Here is a 26124-nt window from a genome sequence, read left to right as displayed (position 1 = left end):
TGTTATACTCAGACTGCTGAACCCTGACTCAATTTTTAAAAAAATGCTTTTTTGCACAGAGTGAGGACAGTGGATTTTGTCCCCCGTTTCTTACTACAATGAAGTCGCGCTACAACAGGTGCGGAGTTGTTGCTTGTCAAATGAGAACACCGGTGTCCCAAGGCGAGATCAGGGAGGACAGAAACCTCCCGTGGAGCAGAAGAGCACAAGCTCTCTTGATCTTGATTTTCAGCAATTAATACAGACGGTGAAATCTGGGCCTCATGATTCTTCTCACTGATTGGGTTTGAAGCAGGAGTTGTCAGAATAGTCACCAGGGAGATATCTAGCTTAAACAATGCCGGTTTTTGATTCTCCAGTGTTGGCTTTTCCTATAATTGTGAAGCAGAATTCACCAAGCGTTGGATTGGTCACCCACTCACAGAGGAAGCGATCTGGGATTAGAGCATCATGAGACTGATGAGGTGTGATAGGCTTGAAAACATCCGAACCTTTAATTTAAAGCCCCAAGTAGAAATATTGAGAGACGTCCAGTGCCAGAACAGGGTGACTTAGCAGCACCCCCGCTCCGACATGAGCCACCCAGCTCTACCACGCTGGCATTACCGCCACCCCGACCCCGACCCACCATCGCTTGCTGCTGCCACATTCACATCTGCATCTCCATGCACATCGTCATAGCCAGCAGCCCTGCCTGCCTCCTTCTCCCTGCACTCACTGTCTGCAGCCGCCCTGCTTCCAGTCAGCCAGGGCACATGGGAGGGTGCTTAGGAAGGGTGCTCGAGAGGGTGCTCGGTATGAATGGAGTACTCCAGGAGTTATGGCAGCTTCTTCCATTTGGCTTGATTCAAAGCCTTTTCCTGTTGCATGCATGAGGAAGTTAAGTAATTTGTCCCTCTCTGCAGCTCTGCTACACCATGCTATCATTTGTGTGACTCATTATGACGCACAAATGGTGTAGCTATTATGTTTAAACCACAGATCATCACACGCACAGACACGTGGGACTGGTTACTCCATGCTGTTGCCAAGGAGACTAACCGTAAAAATGTGTGCACTGTCTAAAATAACCTCTGTTGAATAAGAAAACAGAGTTGCATGGCGCTGCAGTGTGAGTCGCCTGTGGAAGAACCCCGCTGGCTGTCACCCTGCTTTATGTTCTTGTTTTATTGCAGCTTAGCGTTAGTCAACATGTCAACACACTGTGTACCAAAGCAGGTTCATTATCTCTGTGCTGCATGATCAGGCAGAGGCATCTTGGGTGTGTTTTCCAATCAGTCGTATTGGAATAAAACAAATGTCTCCTCAAACATTTCTCACTTCAAGAACCTTAATCCGCTTTGTAGCGATAATGGAGGGAAGCCTCCTCCATTGCTGATTCTATCCAATGATTTGTTTATGCTTCGCTCCTTCGCGTGTACGGCTCTCTGGTTAGTCTGGATGAAGCTGGGTGGTTTCCTCGAAGCTCACCACTGTACTAACAACTCGCACCTGTTCAAAGCAAAAAGGCCTTGAGTCCATTGAGAGTTGTTGAAGGTAAACAAAGATGTAGAGCAGTGGAGTTTGAAATGGAGTGGATAAATAGTCACTGCAGCAGCAAAGAGTAGGTAAATATAATCCATGAGAAAAAAAAAAATCTCCAGAAGATTCACCAGAGAAAAGAAATTGAGCTGTTTTCTCTCTGTTATTATCTGAGAGTCCTGTAATTTATTATATTTATCTCATAATAACAAGAGCCGTATGTCATAATTACAAGATTTTTATCTCATAATTATCTTGTAAATTATTATGTTATGTAATGATTTCTTGTAAGTCTGACTTTAGTATCTCGGATGTGGATCTTAAGATAACCAAAGTATCCTGCAGTTTCAATCTTTATAATGATGTTTTAGTACCAAGATCATCAAGTAAAATTTGTATCTTGTGATGAGATGAGAGCTTCACCAGACAATTATGTGATAAAAGTATAGATATGAGATGAAAGTTTATCATAAGTTACAAGATGCTGATCGTGAAGAAACCAAAGAATCTTGCACACTTATTACGAAGATTTGTATTTCATATTTATCTTCTAAGTGTTCGAAATGTTTTCTCTTATGTATCTTATAATCATGACAAAACTCAACTCATCAATTTGTCAACTACTTTGACTCACTTTAAATTACCAATGATTCGATACTGAGCCCATCAGGTACAATTCAAAGGTGCAGCTCTTGAAATTATAGATAATAATGAGATAAAAATGTAAATACGAGACAATAGTTTCAAGATATGGAAGTCACAACTTTGAGAATATGTCTGAATGTTGCACACTGATGTAGATAGCTTTATGTCACAATAGCAGCAAGTTCCTGCTAGCTCGGAAGAATCCTCACTCACAGTCATATAACCACGGCCCTGTCTTAATCCTTGACTGAAGCCTCAAATGCCTCCAGTGTATTTTAAATGCTGTATTGTCTGTAAACAATGTGCATCATACAGGCTCAAGATGCAACTTTCCTTAGCTGACTGCTTCTACAACACACACGGCTGTGCACAGGCATGTGTTGGAAACCTTTAGCGTGCTAGCTCTCGCTCTGCAGTTTGTTGTGGTATCTCTCAGCTGTTGGTTTGGACTCATGTATCCCTCATTGCATGCGCTTCATAACAAGTGTTTTGCATTCTTTTCCCCCCCGATTCCCTCTCTTTGTTCCTCTTTGTGTTCCCGCCAGATGTTTCAGCCCATGATTTTGTTCATCCTCATTCTCGTTCTCTTCTCATCTCTCTCATACGCCGTCATCTTTAAGTTGGTCCTTCTCTTTGCGCTTTTCTTCGTACTCTAGTCCGTTTGTTCTTCTCCACACCGTGTAGTCTGTTCATTTTCCCCCTTCAGTTTATATTCTTTACCCATTTTCTGTTTTGTTTTTGTTTATTTTCCCCGCCCGCTCTTTTCCCGCTCATCCCCTTACTCCGTTTGTTGTCTTCTCTCTGTTTTGTCCACAATCCACCTCACACATCTCCCCCAATACCACCACCACTATCCTGCACCTGTCCCCCATCCCCCTAACCCCTCACACCCACCGTCCACAACCCCCTTCCCTTCCCTCCCCGTCCCTTCCCTCCCCGTCCCTTCCCTCCCCTCCCCCACCCCACGTCACTCACAGTCCGGTCAGAGGGATGAGCTGGAGTGGCGTCTAGGACAGGAGCGAGGCGTGGAGCCCCAGAGCCAGGGTTGGGGCCAGGCCCAGAGCAGGGGAGCCATGGGACTCACTAGGTACCACAGGCCCCTGGCTTTAAGAGCAGAGGTCAGTGCCTCCTCCCTCCTCCATCTCCCTTTACACCTGTGGGACTGAGTTGACACTGGCTCCACACTATAATCCCCGTACACGGGCCTTCTGTCAACCTGAACTTGATTTTCTAATAATTTATATTGATTCAAACACAAATCTGGTTTGGTTTCTTCTCTGTGGAGCGACAAGTCCTTTCTTTCCAACGGGGAAATGTTGTGAAATACAGCTCTGCAGAGCCTGTAGACGCCCCCAAAACCGTGTCATTTTTAATTGAATTAAATGTTTCATACAGGCAAATGGAAATAATCTAATCATGCTTTTACAAAATGCATTTTGAAAGTTGTCACATTATGGACACACCTAAAATGAAAATGTTGGTACAGAAAAAGGGTCATTATACTGAAAATATATTATTTGGGGGTTTGTTTTTGGAATATCTGCTGGCCTGAGAAGCAGTGCACCATGGTAAGAAAGACTGAACTTGCCCTACAGTGAAGCAGTTTATAGCATTTACAGATGCTGGTCAGTTCTGAGGAGTTTGATTTAACAGATTAAAACCTGAAAACGATTTTCAAAGTTTAACAAGTTTATCTCCAATACTTGTATGTGTATACAGTTAAAGTCAATTCTTCAGATATTGTTTGTCCCATAAGGAGCCTTCTCACATCTCTACCAAAATATACAAAGTGCCTCTGAGCACTATTAACTATAGATTTGGCTGATTTTGAATTTGGTTGGTTACGATCAGAAGGCCGCTCAGTCCAGCATGTCTAGTGACACTCCAGCCACGGCCATTTTTTTAATGCTGAACACGATTTCACTTCATTCACTCTAAATATCCACTCCCACAGCCACTGATCTATATTTATTCATTTTATAATCTTTTGATTTAAAATTCTAAATCCACACCATGTTCCCCTGGACATTTTTTTTTTTAATGATTTCAAAGAAACGAGTAGAAAGTAGATTGCATACGTAGAACTTCAGAGTTACGAGGCGTTCCTTAAATTCTAGCGCATTTCCTGCACCAAGTGTTTCGATTGCATGTTGTGCTATAAAACATATATCTGCTGGTGGACAGTTTGTTACCCTCTAAAGCAGTGTAAGACAGCTACAGTATATCGACTTGTTAGGCATATGTATGCACTCAGTGTATCACGGCTGAGTCTGCACTCTGTCGCGAAGCCCTCTGGCAGCGCTTCATCACTACCGGCTGCACCGTCATGACTCGACTCAGCAGATTAAATGGATGTGAAAGTGCAGTTTACACAGAAGTGTCACAATACACTTTAATCACACACAATCATGGAGGCAAGTAGAAACTTTACTGCAGCACAGATCTGTTAAACCCTTCAGTGACTCGACTCTTTAATAAACCGGCTGGACACTGTGATTCATAATCGCTGCCTCATGCTTGTGTTCATAGAAAACATTGCCCGCTGTTATGTAATGAGTTCTGGCAGCGGTGATGTGACACGTTACTGTAACAGTTACAGTTCTTGCACATCTGTGTGGATATCTCTTTGTGTCCCTGTGCTTTCTGCCGCAGTGTAATCTGTGAGGTGAAATGAATGAATGTGAAAGCGGCTCAAATATGGCAGGATTAGCTCTGCACTGTAGGCCTGTGTGATTTGCATTTGACATTGGGCTGACAGGGAGGTGATCCAGGGTCAGCACTCACTGAACAGCTCAACTTACTGTTGGAGGGTACAGTCAACGCCCGATCGGATGGAAGAAGGAAATCGCATTAAAAAAAACGCTGCAATTTCCAAATCGTCAAAGTCTGCACTGTTTAGGAGGACAGACAGGGAAGTCTTGTAAAGGAGTTGAAGAATCATTACATTCAAAGCCATAAACATAAGCATCTCATTTCCCTATGAGCATTTATTCACCTGTAGGAAAATCCTAAAGTGCATTTCTTGGAAATAATGCCCGTCACAAGGTTTAGTAGCGTTGATAGAAATCATGATCTCGAGGAAGCTTTGCTTTTGAGCGACATTGAGCTCTTTAGATGTGGTGTTGGTGTCGTGCAGCTCTAGTAGAGTACGTTCGCTGTTTAAATATACAGTATTTATTCAGTCATTTTGTTTATCACAGTTTATAATCAGTATTCTATTCATTAAAGTAACCTTTTGATAATTCAAGAAAAGGACGCCAATGAGTTAGACATAGTTTTGAGAAATACACTTATTTGCTTTCTTGCTGAGCGTTCGATGAGAAGATCGATACCACTCTGACACAGACAATATGAAGTTACAGCCAGCAGTCGGTTAGCTTAGCTTAGCATAAAGACTGGAAACAGGATGAAACTGCTAGCCTGGCTCTGTCTGAAGGTGACCAAATCCACCTACCAGCACCTAAAGCTCAATAAGTTATGTCTTGTTTGTTTAATCCAGTTTAATGCAGTCTTAGAGGGGGTTTTGTGCCAAACTATTTCCTTTGTGTGACTTCCTGGAATCTCCACCTTTTGCCTGAGAACTTCATAGTGACGTCCAAACTCCAGGAAGTCATTTTTACTTTAGAGGTGCTGGTATTCAGATTTTTGTTACTTTTGGAGAGAGCCAGGCTAGCTGTTTCCCCAGTTTCATGTATATGCTGCTTAGCTAAGCCAACTGCCTGCTAGTTGTAGCTTCATATTTAGTGGAGACACATGAGTGATATAGATTTTCTCTTTCTAAAAATGTCAAACGACTCCCTTGAGATTTGATATGCTTTCGTTTGAGGTTTGATCAAAAAGCTTTGAAGTTGCGAGATGAAGAAATATTAAGTCCAGATCAAAAAATATGCAGCATTAAATTATAATCACTTCCTGAGACTTTGTAGAAGAAGGTGTAATGGGATTCCTCTTGTGTGAAAGTCAGACCTCATTTGAGGCTTTTCAGTGCTGCTCAGTGAGTTTTAGATTCGCAGTGGAAATCGTAGAGCACAAATACAATCGAGCGTAATCATCTCATACACAAAACCGTGTGATTTTGTTCGACTATCAAATACAGCTTTACCGAGAGACAAACGGAACGATAGTGAGATATCAACATGTGATGTCATTTAAGCAAAGTGTTTTTAAAGTAACTGTGTGCTGTGCTGTTGTGGGTTCAGCTCCGGGACACGCCTGCTGCTGACATCCAGTTTCGTCTGGATCACGAGCGAAGTCTGAGAGCAGCGACGGAGGAGCAAGAGGCTGTCGTTCCTCTTCCTCAGGTACAGTAATGCAGTCAGTCACACAATGTGTGAGCGGAAGAGCACCGGCATCACACTTCATTTGTTCCGCTATCTTTGCTGGAGTTTCAACATGATTTTAATTAAGTGTCACCACTGGAGAGGAAAGAAAGTTTTTGCTTTAATATCCATAACTGAATTTTGTTTTAGACTTTGATGGATGTTGAACTGTCTCCATTATGTCGCATGCAATTTACACTAAGCCCCTTTTTTGTACAACGTTATCCTTTTAATCAAAGATGACAAGTTGAAAAAAAGAAAAGAAATGGTACGTAGAAGTCTGGGTCTATGTTTTAACATATAAACGTTTTTGTCATTTTAAGCTCACAAAATCATAAAGCAATCATAAAAATGTCCTAGTTTTCTTAATATTCTGAAATTAAACAGAATGTCTTTGGGTTTTTTTTTTTTTACCGTTGGTTGGATATATGTGTATATATATACAAATTTCTGGCCATAAATTATCACAAGATATATTTATTATTTAACCAATAGACCTACTGAAGCATTGCATGAGGTTGCATATCCTCACTTACTCACTAACCATTATTATTTGAGTATGACGGTTTTGGAATGAAACCTTTTACTGTCGATGTGAAGCTCGTCTCTCCTCCGGTCCCTTCCACAGCAGGAAGACGAGCGACTGCGTCTGGAGGCCCAGCGTGCAGGTCTGGAGTTGCAGGGACTTCAGACCCATGAGGTACCCTGGCCTCAGGAGAGAGCCCTGCTGCAACAGGAGGTTCGCCTCTTCAGACGCAACAACATCATCTTCTACATGAAGCTCAGGTGGATCCTCATGCACTGGAGGCTCGGCCGCAAGGACGACTCCGAAGAGGAGACGGCGAACCCGGAGGTGAGTCAGGGGTTTAATAAGTCGGAGGCACATTGAGGTTTTTCAAATATCTCCCAGCATTGATGACTCATACATTGCTCTACCTGTCTACCTGTATGATTTTGTGAAGTTGTTTTATACGTACAAATATTGTCACAAAACATTTATACATGAACCGTTTGAAGGAGACATCATGTTGAAACGTAAAAGCATTTCAGTAAGGAGAGATCAGTTGTAAATGTACAGTATTAGTACGTACTGAATGTATTTTTGTTTTATTTAACCTTTTTTTTTTACAGAATAGTCCTAAGATTTATAAATCCTTTTCCAAGGATTGATATTGATTGCCAGAGGGGGAATTCAGGTATTTCAGCAGCACAAGGACAGAAATAATTAGAAGTACATAAAAATAATAATAATATAGAAAAATAATAAAACGTTTCAAGAGCAATCAACCAGTGGTTGTGCGCTGAGTCGATCACTAGGAATGAGATGTTCAAAATGGCAACAAAGCGACTCTTCCTGAACCCCGTTCAGGTCAATACTTCCCACCAGGGAGCAGGTCGGCATGATTGACAGTCTGCTTAATTTGTCGCCCGGCTGATTGAGCGACTCCATTTGTTATTCAGCTTGTTGATTCATTGGTCGATGCTTCACTTTTTCATCTTATCTTCTTGTACTAACGGCTGATTTGTGACATTCACGTTTTGCTGGTTTTGTTTTGTTTTTCGGGAAAGATCACATGATACAAATTCATAGCTCTGCACTGCACCTCCCCAGAGACCGCAGAGCAGTTTGGCTCTTTACCGGGAAGTCTTTTCTCCTGAATTTTCTGTTGACATCAGTGTATTCATGCAGCATCTTGTGAAACCTAATTTGAGTCTACAGATGGTGCAGCAGTGTTGCAGCCCATGTGTACCTTGCGGGAAGTTTACCACCCGCCCTTGACTTGACATTGAATCCCAACAGAACATTTTCTCAAGTCAGGTTTATTTTTAAAGCCCTTAAAGGATTGCTTCACCCACAAAATCACCATTTGTATATCACCCCGTGTTACCTTGAATTCTTGAAGAAAATTTTTTTTTTTCTTGCATGCTTCCATGTTGAACGAAGAATCGGAAAAACCAAAAAAAAAAAAACGCGTTTAACAACTTGTGCAGTATAATCCCATTCTAATTTATCCAGTGGTATGCTCACTACTTCCCAAACTTGTGCATCTTCGCTTCTACTTGAAACGCCTCTGCATAAACACTTGCACTGACGCGCAAGTCCGAAGTATTTTAAATGATAAGGTTGTTTGCGAAGATGCATGTGATTGGGAAGTACTGAGCATTCGACAAATGAGGAAAATTAGGCGTTTCTCTGCCTTCTGCCCCATTGCATGCTGGGATAAGCTCAGCGACTGTGAGCCTGAAACAGAATGTGTTGGTACAGAATAAATTAGTGCGTGATTTAAAACACAGGCTTTTCATGGCCGTATCATCTGTTCCAGTTTGAGAAGTTGGAGGGCATCCCAGAGCTGGGAGTGATAACGGAGCAGGCGGAGGGTGAGGCGGATCGAGACGACAGACCGTGTTTACCACAATCTCCATGGAACGTCCCCGACCCCGGGCCCATCATCCCTCTGCCGTCGCCTGATCGACACCTGCAGCATCAAAGACAGGTACTCACATTTACAACTCCTCCACTGGTTTTTGGGATTCATTTTATTAAGACAAAATTATGAAAATTTGCCATTTCAGTGACTCAACTTTCTGAACATAGCATTATTTAACAAGAGTCAAGTTTTCAGTTCATCAGCCATGTTGTGATCTAGAAGCTTTCAAACAGATTTACCTGGGCCTATGGTGAAAAATTAAATACAGCGGAGACAAGAGGGTCCATAGCGTTTTCAAAAACCTACACACGGCTTAAAATCAGCTCATTATTTAGCTTTCGCTGCTCTGTAAAATACAATAGAAACACTTCAGTAATTGTAGCAAGGGAGAATCCTATACTAAAAAAAGATAGTATACAGTTACATATAGTATATATACTCACATAAAAACATACACATAATGAACACTATAACTGTAAAGTTGTAGTACAAAGAAATAGTATGGTTTACATGTTGTACTACCTGGTCATTTGCAAGTGCTTTCATCATTTCAAGTGTTTGTAAAAACAAATGTTAATTTTTATAGTAGTAACTCTGTGTGTGTGTGTGTGTGTGTGTGTGTGTGTGTGTGTGTGTGTGTGTGTGTGTGTGTGTGTGTGTGTGTGTGTGTGTGTGTGTGTGTGTGTGTGTGTGTGTGTGTGTGTGTGTGTGTGTGTGTGTGTGTGTGTGTGTGTGTGTGTGTGTGTGTGTGTGTTGAGCTTTTACATTTCTCTCGTTCATTGTTTCAAATGCATGTTTGGCAGCCGCTTATTAGAGCAGTTTGGCATGGTATGCAGATGAGAAATTTGGCCTAGATAACTAGTTCGAGGCAGTAATTATTTTTGAGGACACAAAAACATGGACACTCATCAGTTAAATGCAAAGAAGACAAAAGGAGCTTCTGTTCTTCATACCGCCGAAGGTTTCACCCTGACGTAGCGTGTGTTGAGATCAGTATGTCCGCTGTAAGACTAAAGAATGTACATAAGCATTTGGGGGTGGATGCATTATTAAGAAGGCCTAAGTGCTCTACTTTGCTGTGTTTTGATTTTTTTCCACATCATAAAAATGGTTTGTTCGGTGATCTGACATTGTTGCTTTACTTTGTGAGCTTTTTTTTTTCTTCAGTTTCAATCAGCACGCCCGGTAGAATATATTAAGCTTCGTGCATGAGAGCAGAAATGCCGCCTTGCTTTAGTAATCATTTGCACACTACGGCAGAGCAGACGATCAGTCCTGCAGCCAGGGTGAGATAATAGTACGTTAAGCCGTAGAGAGGTCGTTGAAAGTTTTCACTGAAGACTTGGACAGGCAGTTTGGCAGTTTGGCGGCTTGGTGAGGGAAAAAAATCCTGATTCATTCCCTCTGGTGCTGCCGATGTATGATACTGTTAAACCTTACTGTAACATAATAGTTCTCAAATCAGCTTGAAATACCTGGAACTAAATTTAATTGGGCAGGGATTTTTATTTAGCCGGCCAGCACACTGGTAGGCACTGTCGCCTCACTGCAAGAGGGACTGGGCCCTTTCTGTGTCTCAGCAAACACATGGAGGTGAGTTTTCTCCTTGTAGTCTGGTTCCCTCCCACATCAAAAGACGTGCATGTGAATTATTAAAAAGTACCCGTGTCACTGCATCTTGCCAAAGCTCCTGGGTGCTGACGGCTGCTCCGTAACAGTTGCAGAGGGGGAAAATCCCAGGAGGGGAAGATACAAAAATGGGATTATAGCATCTTCTGATGGCATTATTTATTTTTTTGTAGAAAAATATATATATTGATATATAATCATATAAGGATTTGAAGAAGGAAAAGCGTTGGACACATTTGTCAGATCTCATGGATACACATAACTGTGCTTTGGTGAAAAACGCTGAATGTAAACCTAACTGTGATTATTTACAAGATGCATATTTAGATACACAAAAGGAAGGTTGTCATTTATGCTCTTATGGAAAGTTGCTCCTGTGAGGCCCCCTTTTTTTCCTGGATATACTGGACTGAAGTGCACTGGCCTTTTAGCACCTGAGCTCATATCGTGTTCACAGCCCAGGCTGGCAGAGCCGGCGGCGCTGTAGTGAAACCTCGAGGTGATGTTTTACTCACAGACTCCTTTGTGCTTCACTGCCTCCTGCCAAGACCTGAGGAGTCTCCACAGCAGGACCACCAGAGGCAAACAGCTCTCTGAGCAGGAAAAACATGCTCTTCACTGTCTCAAACCCTCTGCATCGAAAATGGACTAAAATAAATACTTGGTCTTCAAAGAGGTTTTTGTTTTCACAGCTTTAATTACTGCACTACTCAGAGGGATTTCACTTAATTTCAAGTTAGGATTTTTGAGCGTAGGATTTTATATCTACACCCAACTTTGTGTACAGGTTTTAGTGTTTAATTGTCATGGTAGGATGGGAAAGGACAGGGATAAAAGAAGAAGAGGAGCAGGAGACAGATGGGAAACCGGATGGAGAAGTTCAAGTGAAATTGATTTATAAAGCACTCACAAAGCAGGTTTGTCCCAAAGAGCTTTACAGACAAACAAAGGTCAGATACAAACAAGAGACAAGCCCATCGAGATAAGGACAGAACTTGCTGAACTTGCCATGTCCATGTGTGTGTCTGAGTGTGTTGGATTAACCTTTCCTAAATGATTGTTTTGTCTCGATCCGCTTCGTACAGTTTGGGGAGAACCGGCAAGTGCTGCAGGCCCTGCGGACGCTGCTGGAGGAGTTTCAAATGGAGGTGCAGGAGGAGGAGTCGCGGCGATGCCAACTGCAGCAGTCCTACGCCAATGACAAAGCCACCTGGGAGGTCAAGTGGGCAGAGATGAAGTGCCAGTTAGCCCAGGTACAGATGGCGTCTCAGCGCCCACCTTAAGGGGATAGAAAACTAGCGGTGCATTCAATAAGCAGCAAGGTGACAGTAAACATGTTGCCTTCTCCATGGATGAAATCCCACTCAGGGCTAAGCCGTAATAAGGAGAAAAAAACAAATCTTTTTATTGTTTTTTTAACTTCCCCTAAAGGCCGATCCATGTCATTTTGGGAGTGCAGCAATGGAATAAAGTTGGGCCTTGATCCATATCCCAAGTGACAAACAAATGGACAAAATACAATTTATAATCACCCCTCAACAATTAAATTGAAACAGGAAGGACAGCTTCCAATAAGATGAGAATATGATGAATTGCCTGCTTGGCACTAATGAGTCTGTCACTGTGGAAACTAATTCATTCAGCATTCTTCCAGCGCTTCTAAGTGAACTCAAAACGGCTTAAAGCACTCTCTTATATTCCTAATGGAAGTTTGAATACTTTGTAGATTAGGATCAGAGTATATTGATTTAAACCAGATAAGAGAACATGGCTAGCTGATATCGCTTATTTCGTACGGAGTTCAGAGATAATTAGGTCAATGTCAAAAATGTTTAAATTCACAGTTATACTATAACTGTTATAGTATAAGGCCTCCAACGGGAAACCAACGTGGGAAATATTCAAATGCTACACCAACATTTAGTGGCTTTAGATGTGAAGACATAGACTATTTTTAATGTATGTAGTTGTGGTCAGGACCAACCTCATGTTATTGGCATTGGCCATCAAGACTAGACGACAGTGGTGGAAAGTAACAAAGTAAATTTACTCAAGTACTGTACTTAAAGGAAGAGTTCACCCAAAAACCATATGAAATGCATATAGTGCTCGCCTCACTAGGCTCTCTATGAATCGAATGGCCTTAAGGAGAGCGGAGCACCCGGAAAATACCAAAATTCTTGGAAATAAGTCATTCAGTATGAAAAAATCATTCAAAAATGACAAATCAACGAAAGAAATCTAAATCCAAAGACAACTAAGAGAATGTGTTTGAATTTCATGGTAGACAAAAAGATCAATACTAAGTTTTGAGTGGAAGAACTGAAGGAAAGGTACAACAGCGTGGCCCAGAGGGATTTACTCATGATGTTTTGCGGTGCAGTCGGAGCCTCATTGTCTGCTGTGTCTGACTCCATCTCGAGATTTTCTTTCCCTTTGGGCGGAGCACGATCAGGACAGGTGGCCAACAATGTGGAAAAAGCAAAGCTTGTAATCAATTTAAAGGACATTGAACATGTTGTTTCTTGACCACATGTATTGGAAGATTAAATCTGAGACCGACAGTGGCAGAGTAGTGTCTTCTCCCAGCTATGTCTGATAAAAAAAGTTCACTGCAACTTGAGGAAAGAATTAAGCAGTTGATTTAAAGGGGGGAGGATTATCTTTTTAACTCTCATGCTGTTAATCTCATCATCTTTTACACGGCTCGTATCCTTCCACAGAGCAGCGGTCACCGAGGGCATACGAGAACTAATTTACTTACTTAGTTTCCTCTGATAACACCGTGTTGAGTTCTTCTCTTGCTCCACTGTGCTTCATCCTGATTAAGACTTCTGAAATATGCCCTTAAACCCCTGGTTTGTAGTCAGGATTATTACACAGCCCAGTAGAGCAGAGCAGAATTGGAAATTACCCTCACCTGCGTCTTTATATGTGGATTCATTTTTGAGGTATTAATATCAGGCTGGCTCATGTTTCATTCTCTAGTTGGGTCACTGGCGCCGTCTCAAGCCTTCTGAATGTCCGGCTATATTTATAATGTCTAGCATCTTGGCTCTTAGCATTCAGTCAGCAGCTCTTACTGCACATTCTCCTCTCATGTATGTAACCAGACAGTTCTCAAACCCAGTGTAAACGTAGACAAGACAAACATTTGAATGGGAGTTATGTAAGCTGAGGTTCCAAGGCAGCCTTGACTTGCTCTTCACATAGGTCCAGTGCTGCAGACTCTGGTTTGTACCACTATGTTGAGGGATCAAAGCCCGTCTGAAGATTACAAAGCTCTGTTGTAGCTTCCCTCAGTCGCTCTGCAAGCTTTGAAGATTTCTGCAGTTCGTCTGAATCCTCGGTTCATGTCCTTCCACCAGGGAGTGGTTTGAAATATAAATTCGGGAGGGCAGCCATCACTCACGTTTTTACTGTGTGTCTCTGTCGGCTACAAAACAACTACAAGTAATTTTACCTTTTCCTAATCTCATTGTGTTGCTTTGTGAATAGGAGGGATTTAAGTTCAGTGGTTTATATGCACTGTATTAGCGGGTGTTCACACTGAAAACAGCCCTGCATTAAAACAATGCAGGGGTCCTCGTAGGTAGGGATGTGTTGCTTCAGGTAACAGAATGTCCAATTTCAGTAACAGATCCGTTTGCACATAGAGTGTTGCAGAAATGAGTCCTAAAACCCAGAGATGAATCAGCGTTTTTGCATTTCCTGTTCGCTCCTCTTGAAGTTAATGGGGTTTTTTTGGCTGGGCTTTTGGTTTGATGCTTGAAATAATGTCTGTGGTGAACACAACCATAGGAGAGTTTAACGTTTTGTTCTACGACATAAAATACGTCAGTAAATATCCCTTAAATTCATTTTGAAGCTTTTTTGTGTCTTAAAAAGGAGGTTGTTAACAAGTGGCTAAATGAGACGACAGCGGCTGTCGGGGACTTTAAACGTCATCACGCCAAACATAGTAATTCCTCTACCCACTATGGTCCATCTTCACAGCGGAGTTGTACTCACGATTACTGAATAATTGATGCCCTGTGTTGATTTATTTTTTCTTTGTATACTGTGCAGCATAATAATTGTCTTAATAATGACTAATCAACCCAACATCCCTGTGTCTTTGCTCTTTGACCAGCTGGAGGAGGAGGCACAGGGCAAGGTGCGAGGCGAAGCTCAGGGAGGTGAAGGGGAACCGGCCGAAGAACCCAAGTGGCCCTTGAAGCTGGAGCGCGAGGAGCACCGGCGTCTGCTGGCCGACAGCCACAGCACCTCCCTGGACCTCCGCTGGAAGCTGCAGCACGGAGAGAAGATGTGGAGCCGCGAGAGGGGAGAACTGCTGGAGCGCTTCGACCGGGAAAGGCAGGAGTGGGACTGCGGCATGAGGGAGCTCCAACGCAAGATGGAGAGGGTGAGAGACAGGAGGAGGTGGAAAGAGAAAAGAAGAGTTATAGTAGAAGAATGACGGGGTGAAAATTTTAGAGCCTTCAAACAAGAGCGGAGGTTCATCCAAAGAACATATTTCTTGCTTACCTCCAGTCAAGGGTAGATTTAATAAATACTCAGGATTACTGAATAATTGATGCTCTCTATTAATTTAGTTAGAAGAACTGCAGCGTCTCACCTCGCTTGTGTGTCATGTAGAGGGCAGGAAACAGGAACATGAGCTGGTTAATATGATGCGAGTGTGAGACTATTAACATATAAAGCAGTGGCTGGAATAATAACTATAGTAAATAGTAAATCTGCTGATACTGATTGAATATAGAGACACAGAGCAGGAAGTAGATGCATTATTCAGCGATGCGTATTCTGACTATAAAGCACAGGTCACCAACTGAACTGCTCAGACTGGCAGGGTGAAAGTCAACGAGTGATGTAGTTGTTCTACTTAAACCTCGAGCATGAAGCAAGGCACTAAAGCCCGAATGTTGCAGGAGGATTACTCAGTAGCTCACAGTTTCTTATGTTAAAGGAAAGCAAGGTGTTCATCTATGGACCGGGGCAGCAGAAAAATGTAATTTAGACAACTGATGGAGAGGTTCACCCAAAACAAATCCATATCAGTTTAAGTGTACGCTATATCAAAATATTTTCAGCTCTTTACCTTTCCGTCAGACTGAAGCTGTTGACTATTCCCTCTTTAAAGCCACCAGACTCCATTGAAAAAAACCTGATATCTGTTTGTGTCATTCTTTGTGCAGATGCAGAGAGAGCTGAACACCCGGTGGGGCGAGGGCATCGACGTCATAGAAGGTGGCTCGGACCACGGAGGTGTGTTCTTTCCTCAGGACAGTCCCTGCAACGCCCCCCGGTCGCCGCGCTCCCCACGCTCCCCACGCTCCCCCTGTACGTCCTCACCCGTCCCTGCTGCCCCTCCCATGTGCTCCCACTCTGACTCTGAGGTCATGCTGGAGGAGCAAGGGGCTGCGATGAGGCTGAAAGGCCCCACGGAGAACCTGTTCCTGGACGCGCTGTCTCTGGACCCCCTCAGCGGCCTGGAGGTCCCTTCACCCTCAAGACTGGATAGTGAGAAGAGGTTCCCCTGCATGAAGGAGGTAACATACACCAGTCAAGTCACGTCAAGTCACCTTTACTGATGTAGTGCTTTAACACATAAAATCAATTTGCACCAAAGTGCCAGAGATATGAAGCACGGACATTTGGGAAGTTATGTATCGTTCTTAAGCCATAATATAAATGACAAAATGGCCATTTTTCTCTATTTTCTGATTAAAGATGAAATGATTAATTAATTGGTCCAGAACAGGCAAGACTATTTCATTAGCAGCAGCCAGATTTCAAACCACTCAATGAAATGATAGTGGTGCTAAAATGGTGCCAGAACGCTTTCAAAATTTGTTTTAGTTGTGTTTTAGTCATTGTTTTTTTTGTTTTTTCTGACGTTAGTGCCTATAACTCGTCCTACACTGAACACTTTTCCACATGATTTAACTGTTGTATCTGTTGTGCTTCAGGCCCTGAATGAGATTTCGGAGAGAGAAGTAGATCTTGCGAGCCCAGATGACGAGATGGGCGGTGGGAGTCTGCTCAGGTAACCTCATGAAAAAGCTTCAAGTCAAACTGAGTTCAAAGAGTGTTTTAATGGGTAAACTATTCCGTAAAATTGATTCTGCTGCATTTTAATAGATGTCAACGGTAAATACATCACCAAGAACTGGTCTGACTGATTATTCAGCCTCCTGCAGCATTTCTGTTGCTCATACATACACATCAATCCCTGGAGAGATTGGATATTGATTCTATTAACGGTTACTTGAAGTAACAGGGAGTTTGCCTGAGAAAGTTTCTGTTATGGCGAGGAAGAAATCCAGCTCACAGTCCTGTTAAATAATTTAGACAGTTTTAAAACATTTAAAAGCATGAAGTTGCTTTTTCAAAATAAACGCATATTTAGGATTGACTGTCAGTAGCGGGAATTCTAAAGGATATGAGATCATGATTGGGTTGTGATGTTTGGTTTCAGTGTTAGTGAACTGTGTCTGAACTGTGTCCTGTCCAGAGCCAAGTCTGTGTGCTCCATGAGCGACTTCCAGCGGTTAATGGACAGCTCGCCGTTCCTCCCCGACAAGACTCGCCACGGTGATCTGGACCAAGACGACGTCACCCCGCCTCTGTCCCCGGACGACCTCAAGTACATTGAGGAGTTCAACAATAAGGGCTGGGACTTTCCAGCATCCACCTCTGGCCAGGATCCTGCCCTGGAAGTGTGGACAGACAAACCCCCCGAGGCCCGGGGTGGGGATCTCCTTCTTGAACCATTCCAGCATGCCTCCTGGTTCCTCACCACCAGCGCCACCCTGACCACCAGCACCCTGAGCAGCCCCGAGCACTGCCACAAGTCCCCGCTGAGGGGCAACGGAGCGGGGGCGGCAGGGGTGGGAGTGGACCACTATGGGGTCCACATGCTCCACAGCCCCACCAGACCTGGGGCAACTGAGCGCCCTACTGCCCAAGACCCAGACTTCCTGTACGCCAAAGGGACCAAAGCCAGGGGCGGAGGAGAGGCTGGGGTGGGAGCCAGCGGGTCAGATGAGGTGTTCAGCAGTGGGAGGTGGGCATGTGGGCTCCTGGACGGTGGGGCGTTGAGGACTTCTCCTAGCCAGTCTCCTATCTGCCCCACTGTGGGCTTCACCTCCTCTCTGGAGCTTCAGCTCTCCAGGAACATGAGTGACGACATGAAGGAGGTGGCCATCTCTGTGAGGAACGCCATCCGTTCACCGCCAGGGCCCGTCGTCAGGGACACCGCCTGCCAGACCAACGGATTGACCACGCGAGGCACTCAGACCACTCAGACCATCAGTGTGGGTCTACAAACGGACCTGTTGAGGAACCTGACCAGCAGCCCCCACCGCTGCCTCACCCCGAAAGGTGGCGGGACGCCTATTTCTTCCCCGTCGCGCAGCCTGAGAAAGGTTCAGTACTCTCCTGTCATACAGAGTAAGTTTGAGCGACCCTGCTGCTCGCCAAAGTACGGCTCGCCCAAGCTTCAGCGCAAACTGTCCACGTCCAACAAGGCTGAGGTACCCAACACCAACCGCGCTCCCACCCCCACCACACCGCAGAAGGCCAACAACGAGTCTGCGTGGGCCCGCTCCACCACCACTCGCGACAGCCCCGTCCATACCACCATCAACGACGGCCTCTCCAGCCTCTTCAACATCATCGACCACAACCCCGTGGCCTACGACTCCATGCAGAAGTTCAACAAGTCCCCCAGTCGCTCTCACCCGACCCCTCCCTCCACCGCCGAGCCCAGCCCTGCCCACGGGGCTCTCGCCACGGACCCCAGGAACGAGTGCTTGCGGATCGTTCGCGGGCGCTCGCCAAGCCCCGTGCAGCTTATAGTGGAGACGCAGGGGGACAAAAACCCAGAGGTGGTGAGCATAAGGCAGGACCTGTCGGCCCCGCCGGGCTACACGCTGGCTGAAAACACAGCCCGCATCCTTAACAAGAAGCTGCAGGAGCAGAGCTTTAGAGAGGAGCGGCGGCTGCAGGCTGGAGGACAGAGCAGCCACAGCAGAGACAGCAGCAGGCAGGCCGACTCAGACAGAGGACAGTCTGGAAGTATGGAGGTAAATATGCAGACGCACTGGATTCAGCGCTTCATTCATTTGATCTGGGGCCCGTGTTTTATGACGCAAAAATGTTTATGACTTTGCCTTGGATTTTCCTTGTAATGGTTGAAGACAAACTTTAAGGCATCTGTGGTTAATCAGAGAAAAAGCTTAACAACTACGCTGTAATATCACTAAAATGTTGCTTTTTTCTCAGATGGAAAGCACTGACTGATGCAATGGTAATGTCAAAATATCTGACCCTCTTCAAAAATACTGAACTTTTCTTCATGGCTGTACGCTCTTCACGGTTTCTTCTTCTTCTGTACTTTCTTCTTGTAGTTTGTCTTATTTCTGTGCTTTAACATTCACTGAGGCCCGACCGAAACCTGATTTATGTGTCGGATAACTGGGGAAGTGATATGAATGATCTCACAGTAATGATCTGAGTGAGATCACAGTTACAGAGTTACATCATTTATCATTATTTGCAATTCTCAGATTAAATGTTCAACCGGCATTTTATGGGGCTCCAGTTTTTGAAGCAATTTGATTTCCCCTATACCAAAATAAACCAAGAACTGGTGCGCTGACACGTCGGTCGGGCCCTCTTCACCACCCATTCAGCTGACCTGTGGGAAAAAAAATAAATGACAGACAGAAAACCATCTTTCTGGTCATGTTTAAATGATGAAATATAAAGAAAAATGCTTTCAGTCCACTGTATTTACCAGCACGCCACAAAAGACAGATTAAAACTTCAGAAAAGTAGGTCATGCTGTATTAAAGCTGTACATTAAAACAATATACCAAGAGACGCGCTGTATATTTGAAACCATAGCATGCAACACAACAGCAACACAATCCCACATCTGCTGATTAATATGTTCACTATCATGAAGCTGCTCACTGATCTGCAGAACAGACAAGAGTAAGATTAGAGTCTGATATGTGATTTTATGGATGATAGTGGAGTGTGTGTTTTCTGCAGTCATTCACTAAGTGATGCCTTCTGTGCATGACGGATGGAAATAATGGATTGCGACGGTAGTTTAGCACGCAATATGTTGATATCATGTGTGCCTCAAATGGATAAATATACACAGATAAGTGGGGGGAAAGGAAAATGTCGTCATCAAAAATCCCTTTCAAACAATTCAAAATTTCCACCAGTAAACCAAATGAACTATAACCAAAGCTATATGTTTCACGAAACAGTGTATTTGCTGGAAAAGTACGTTTACAGTCTGTTTTTTGATAATCCAGTGAATAAATGATCACTTCATTAGTTTGGTTGTGTCTCAGAAAACAGTGGGGGAAAAAAGTACAATCACAATCTTGTAGAGGTCTTCAAAATGCCTTGTTTTGTGTAACCGAAAGATACTGAGTGATATAAAACAGAGACAAGCTAGCACATTGTCTGGAAATTCAAACTGTCCTCAGATGAAACAACGAGACTTGTTGCTTTTAGGTGAATTACAGCTGCAGCGATTATTTTAGTTTAATTGTTCAAAAAAATACTTTCCCATCAAAATTTCCCAAAGTCATCATGTTGTTTGTTGTGTTCGACTAAATGTAAAAATATGCGGCGATACATTATAAAACAGAGAAATAAAACAGCACAATGTTACATCTGAAAAGCTAAAATCAGCAAATGTTTTTCATATTTGCTTAAATAAATGACAAATGATTATTTTCGATTCATTTTCTGATCGATTGATAAATCGACTAAACGTTTGAGCAACACAGTGGACGACGGCTCTCTCTTGGTAGTAACTTTATCACCTTTATCGCGGTGTATATCGTCACATCATCCAACCCGTGTTTGGTTTATTCGTAGCCGTGTTTTTATTTATCTCCAACAATATCCGCCCGGCCTGTGTATCTACATCAAGGTCCCACGTGTGTGTTTTTTCCAGGTCTAAAGTGAATGGGTGTGTGTTTAGCTCTCTGTGTGGTCTGCAAACTGAAATCAGCCACCTTATTCCTTCTGGTAAACCTCTCTGCCTTTGATATGCTAGACTTATCAGACTTCCTCTTTACCCAATTTTACCAATTAACATTTCCCGCTCTATCTCCCCCCCCCCCCTCTCTCTCCTCCCCTCTGGGCTTTATCTCTCCCTTCCCCTCCTCCTTGTCCACTGTGCTCTGATCCAGAACCACACTGTCATACTAACAACTCCTTGGGGACTCTAACTCTGCTTGTCTCCATGATGTAAGTTCCTCTTCCTCCTCCTCTTCCTCTATGCGGTGGGTTCACCAGCCACACGGACCTCTCACCTCCCGTCCTGCAGACCCCTCCTCCTCCTCCTCCTCCTCCTCCTCCTCTGCCTCCTCACCCTCACCCTCTTCATCAATGCATGCTTCACAGGACGGCAGAGTGACAGTGTGTGAAGCCATCGGAGTGGTGTCAAAAGTTGTGCGACGGCCATACATCTGTACCTTTGTGTTAATGCACGCATGATCAGTTTCTTTGTTATAGATCATCTGTTTTTTAAAGGACCATAATGGTGTTTTTTTGCATGTTTAATGCCATCAACCACATAAATCACATCTACTGTTTTCTAGTGTCATACCATACATGTTGAGATTATTCGATTTAAAAACATTTTCAGCCAGAACGGTATGAAAATCAACTTTAAGAGACTAGCATGAGAATGTTAATCAATTAAAGCAAACATTTATTAAGCTGGATTTGTATTGGTGAGGTCCATCGCAGCTGAGAGCAGCAACTGATTTGATAAACCTTCTACTTGTTGGCCGTACAGCTTCATGTTGAGGAGTAGATGTCAGCTGTCTGAAGTCATTTACTCATTCACTGCTCACGATACAGGACATTTTAGTGTTGAAAAACATAGCTAACTTTGAAATGAGCTGAGCTGGCTTTTTATCAAAGCAGTATTTAAATAAAGATACAATAACTTATTTCATAATCATTTGAATTGTGTGTTTTTATGCAGCTAACCACTACGGATGACCATAACAAAGTAAAAAGATCAAATTTAGAATTTTTGACGGTTTCTGACTTTAGGACGATTTCAATTATTTTTTAGGGTGATGGGGAAAAAAACATGGGGATGACAAGTCATCCCCATGTTCCCAGGGTCATTGTAAGAGATTAAGGACACTGGGAACATAAAACCCTTTGAAAGGTCTCCTTAATAAGTCAAGAGGATACTGAGCAGAGGAACATAGATGCACTCCTGTGACGACACATTACATTCACAAAAAAACTGAAACATTACCTGTAATGAAGTACGCATCTCAAGTAGTTTTTCACGGTTCAACAAGTTGATTGTCATACCACCCAGAGAAGAAACGAAACAAAGTTTGGCGGTAATAATTATATGTGATTTGACATTAACGGGAAGGATCCTGCAAAACTGCCGTTATGGTCCTTTAAAGCAAACTCAGTCCACGTGATCCAAAGAGTTGTCAGATTGTGTCTTGACTGCTGAAAACCTGACACAAAAACAAATGGACTCTTTTGGACGTTTCACGCATTCCTCGGTGCAGGTTGTTTTGGGGGCCCTGCATATAATAATAGTGATAACCTGGATTATTCTAACATTGTGTTTCTACCAGGTGCTCCTCTTTTTTGTCACCACGTTGTGCGACTTGATGGACTGTGACGTTTTTCTTGGGATGTTTTACTATTTTCACCCTTTTGTCAATACAGTGCTTTCTTCCCTCTTCCCTCTTACAGTTCCCCCTATAGCCATTTCCTCTCGCACTAACGAGTCCTCGAAAGATTAACCGAGGACGACTGCTTCTAACACTCATCACTTTCTACATTCTATCACCTGTCGGGGTTGTGTTTGACACCTGGTGGATATTAACTGCTTTCTCTGGTTCATTGTGCATGCTTAAAGGGAAGATCCACCATCAGATGCTCCTACACTGTTATATAACATGTTATCAGCCTGTCGGCGAGTGCTGAGTTCTTCTGCTTCCCTCGCCTGCTTGTAGTTCAGTTAGTCATTTCCTACATTATGCAAAAATACTTTTGAAAAACAAATGCAATCCTTGATGAGTCCAAGTGCTTGAAAAAAGCTTTGAGAGTCGGCTGCTAAAAAGCATTTGTTAAAGCTTTCGGGAAGTCAAACTTGGAAGACAAACGATATGAAAACATGGATATTGTAAGACGGTTAATGTGTATTTGGTAATGTTTTATGTTCAAAATGCTGCAGACTCTTTCTGAACAAAAAGCCAGGGAAGCCTTGTGATGTACTTGCTTGTAATAGTTTTTAAGTACACGCAACATTGTTCACACACTGCCCTGCGAAACTTGTGTACGCCTGGAGAGTCAGAAAGTTTATCCCTTAGCCTGCAAATAGTCAAATAATCCTTTGTCGGCAGAGTTGAATATCGTAACTAAACTACTTAACTAAACATGGTGACACTAAACATGGTGAATTAATAAAACATTTTGATGAGATCACACTGCTCTTCGTTTCTAAAACCTGACATTTAACAGTGATTTTCATTCATTTTTATTTCTTGTATTTGTCAGACAATGGGCCTCATTCACAAACAGCTTGCACAATTTGTGATCTGTGATTAAACCGTTTTTCTTTCTTGTTCGTACTCTGCGAACAAATTAGAAGTGTCTCAGACGATGCGTACGCACAAATGATGGTGTGGCTGTCTTAGAGAATGTAAACGCGCAACTTTTACTAAATACATCTCCTATTAAAACCACATTCAGTTCAACAGTATTTTAAACCGTTAATTTACTCATGCATTGGCCAAATGTATTATTGAAGCCCCTTCACCCTCATCTATTATTGTCAAAATGAAAATATTCAACTATAAAAACTGAGTGTTAGCGTTTATCAGAGTGTTCATATTGAAATGTAGCAGTTTTGGTTTTCATCGCTTTTATGGACTTGGCCTGTTATGATCGTCCATCAAATTCTAGTGCCATGAAATTGGGCATTAGAGCTTAACTCTTGTTCAGTTGTGAAGTTATTTAGCTTTAGTGCTTTACGTGCAGTGCTTCTCCCTTTCAACAACTTAACTTTCTTGTCTTAGGCCAAAAATAATGTAACATGTTGGTGTTTTAAGGAAGACAGAATATTTTAGCTGCAAATCCTTCATTTGGCTAATTATCCATAGTGACAAAGAATTCAAACATGCCTACAGAAGCAATCACATTATCGGTTTCAACAGTGTCCAGTAAGTGTTTTACGGTGGACTTCTCCTTTATGGTCGAAGCATCGACTGAGAAGTCAGAGTTGATGTGAAGCTGTTCACGTTACTGTCTTCAGCAGCCTCTCCTGTCTCCGACTTCCTGTTCACATTACTGCTGCATGATCTGTGGTGTCCTGTGATCTGATGTATTAGCATCTCACAGGAAACCTTGTTTTAACCCACAAGCTGCCCATTAAAAAAAACGACTTCTCTGTATTTCCGGTGTGTGTACACAATCCATCAGTTCTAATCATAAACAAATTATTTATTGATGGAGACGCCGCCCATCCGTCTCTGTGACTTGTTTTCCCGCCAGTTCATCGGAACTGCAGTTTTAGTAGCACATCACTCTCTGGCGGGTCTTTTTATTCATCTCGTTCATCATCCTCTCGTGCCACCGCAGCCTCACCGCCGTGTATTTTTAGCAGAACTAGATTGTTACTTTGTGGACTCGATGTCTCCCATCCTTCAGCCAAAACCTAATGCCTGGAGATGAGCTATTTATAAATCAGGCCAATGGTGTGATGTCCCGGTTGTGATCATTCACCCAATCACACTCTGATATCCTTCTGCCGAGGGGGAAGAAAACTCACCCACAGCCACTTTTCTCTCTTGTTATCGCACTCTTTTTTTTACTCACTTTTACTGTTTTCATCTCGGGGACAGATGCATAAAAGTGTCTGTAATTTACTCACCATTAATCTGTGTGTATGCCTCAGGAGAAATATGCATACACAGTCTTGAACCAGATTCATAAACCCCTGTGTTTGCATTAATCTGTCATGCAGCTCAGTCATCGTGACGTGACATGAATGGATGCGAAACAGACGACATCCATGTTTAGAGATGAACCAGGACAGTTTGTCCTTCACTCGTTTTTGAGGCTGCAGTTTGTGGTTGTGTTTTATTCGACTGGATCTTATTTTGAAAAAGGGCTGCTTTCTCCTCGTTTCACTAATGATGGAGATGGGAGATGGTCCCGTGTTAAACACTGTCCGTTGACAACATAACATTATATCCAGTAAAATGTTCAGTTACTTTGAATTAGACTGATTAGAGGCTTCTATGTTTATTTGTTGAACCGTATTATGCGGCAAGTCGGAAAAGTTTCCTATGCAGTCGTACTGCAATAATTACAGCACCGTGATCAAATGAAATATGAAACCATTATCAGGGTATATCATTTATTTTACTCATGTCAATCAGTTAGTTTATCAGTCAAAGCTTGTCTAAGTTGTGTAGTTTTATTTGTGTTAAACGGGTCACACTTCCTGTTGGGATTTTTTGATGTGGTTTTGCTTGTGATTTTAAAGCAGATTATCTCAATCAGTGAAACCAGATGTGCATCATTAGATCCAATCAGTGGGTGACTGAACACTGTCACAGTAATGAGGGACACCGGAAATGTCAGGGTCAGCAGTAACTAGGCATTGTTTTATTTGAATATTACACATCACACCTGTGTATCTGACCCCGTGATTACCTGAGCAGATGGTGAGTTAAAATGTGAGTCGCTGAGAGGCTGTGGATTTTATTGGTTCATTTTATTTTAACTTTAAAATTGGTTTAGTTTTTTCAGTTTCATCCACAGTTGTTGCTTTGCTCCTCATCCCTTCATATTCAGCGTTACATCTTTTAAAGCTGTCTTTAATATGTTGTGCCTCATTTAAGTTCATGTGGTGACCAAGAGATTAGAAATACAACTCCACCGCTAACTGCAGCCTCAGAAGTTACCGTTTAGTATTGATTTGGTGGATAGCAGGGTTGGGGTTAGGGCTGGGCGATAACTCAAAATGATAATTTAGCATCTTTTAATTTAATCGTATCAATATGAAGTCATATATCGAGATATTATGATACACAATTACTTCGTCTGAAATTGAAAAAAAGAATATCAGAAAATCTGAATTGATAAGAATTATGCGAATACCTCAGTGTAGTTAATCAAGCTATTGTCTTCATCTGATTACTCTGTATTTGTGTGAAGGGATGTAAACATAATCAGTGTACAGCTCATAGTCAGTTCCTCAATACAAATTTTACAACAATACATTATATTTATAACCTAGATTAACCTAACATCTGTAACTCAGCTGGTCTAGTTGATCTAGACATTTAGAAATCAATCAAACAATCGCCTGAGAAAATGATTGTTCTTTTTCACACATTCAGTCCTTCTTTGCTTGAAGTGGAAGATTAATCCCTTCAATTATTACATAGCATCATTTATACATCTTCACATTTATGTTTAAATCTATTCACTTCCTGTTTATTTCGCCTCGTTGCTCCCCCCCCCCCCCCTCACTGACAGCTCCT

At 42.7% G+C, this 26124-nt stretch overlaps 1 protein-coding gene across 1 annotated transcript in view; it reads left to right on the top strand.

Moving 5' to 3' along the window:
* The window catches only part of mtcl1 (microtubule crosslinking factor 1), a 53591-nt gene that overhangs the window by 26937 nt on the left and 530 nt on the right, over positions 1 to 26124 (top strand). The window contains exons 5-13 of the mRNA XM_076097947.1: positions 3144 to 3284; positions 6366 to 6467; positions 7114 to 7338; positions 8810 to 8980; positions 11629 to 11796; positions 14676 to 14948; positions 15742 to 16095; positions 16516 to 16592; positions 17061 to 18633. Of these exons, the coding sequence (XP_075954062.1) occupies positions 3144 to 3284; positions 6366 to 6467; positions 7114 to 7338; positions 8810 to 8980; positions 11629 to 11796; positions 14676 to 14948; positions 15742 to 16095; positions 16516 to 16592; positions 17061 to 18633 (3084 nt within the window). The remainder of the gene's footprint in view (positions 1 to 3143; positions 3285 to 6365; positions 6468 to 7113; positions 7339 to 8809; positions 8981 to 11628; positions 11797 to 14675; positions 14949 to 15741; positions 16096 to 16515; positions 16593 to 17060; positions 18634 to 26124) is intronic.

The sequence above is a fragment of the Anarhichas minor genome, unplaced genomic scaffold, assembly GCF_050575085.1.
Source record: "Anarhichas minor isolate MPS153535 unplaced genomic scaffold, ASM5057508v1 ptg000024l, whole genome shotgun sequence".
In the NCBI taxonomy this organism is placed as follows: domain Eukaryota; kingdom Metazoa; phylum Chordata; class Actinopteri; order Perciformes; family Anarhichadidae; genus Anarhichas; species Anarhichas minor.
The sequence above is the reverse complement of the archived record's forward strand: the minus strand, read 5'-3'. Positions and strand labels throughout refer to the sequence as shown.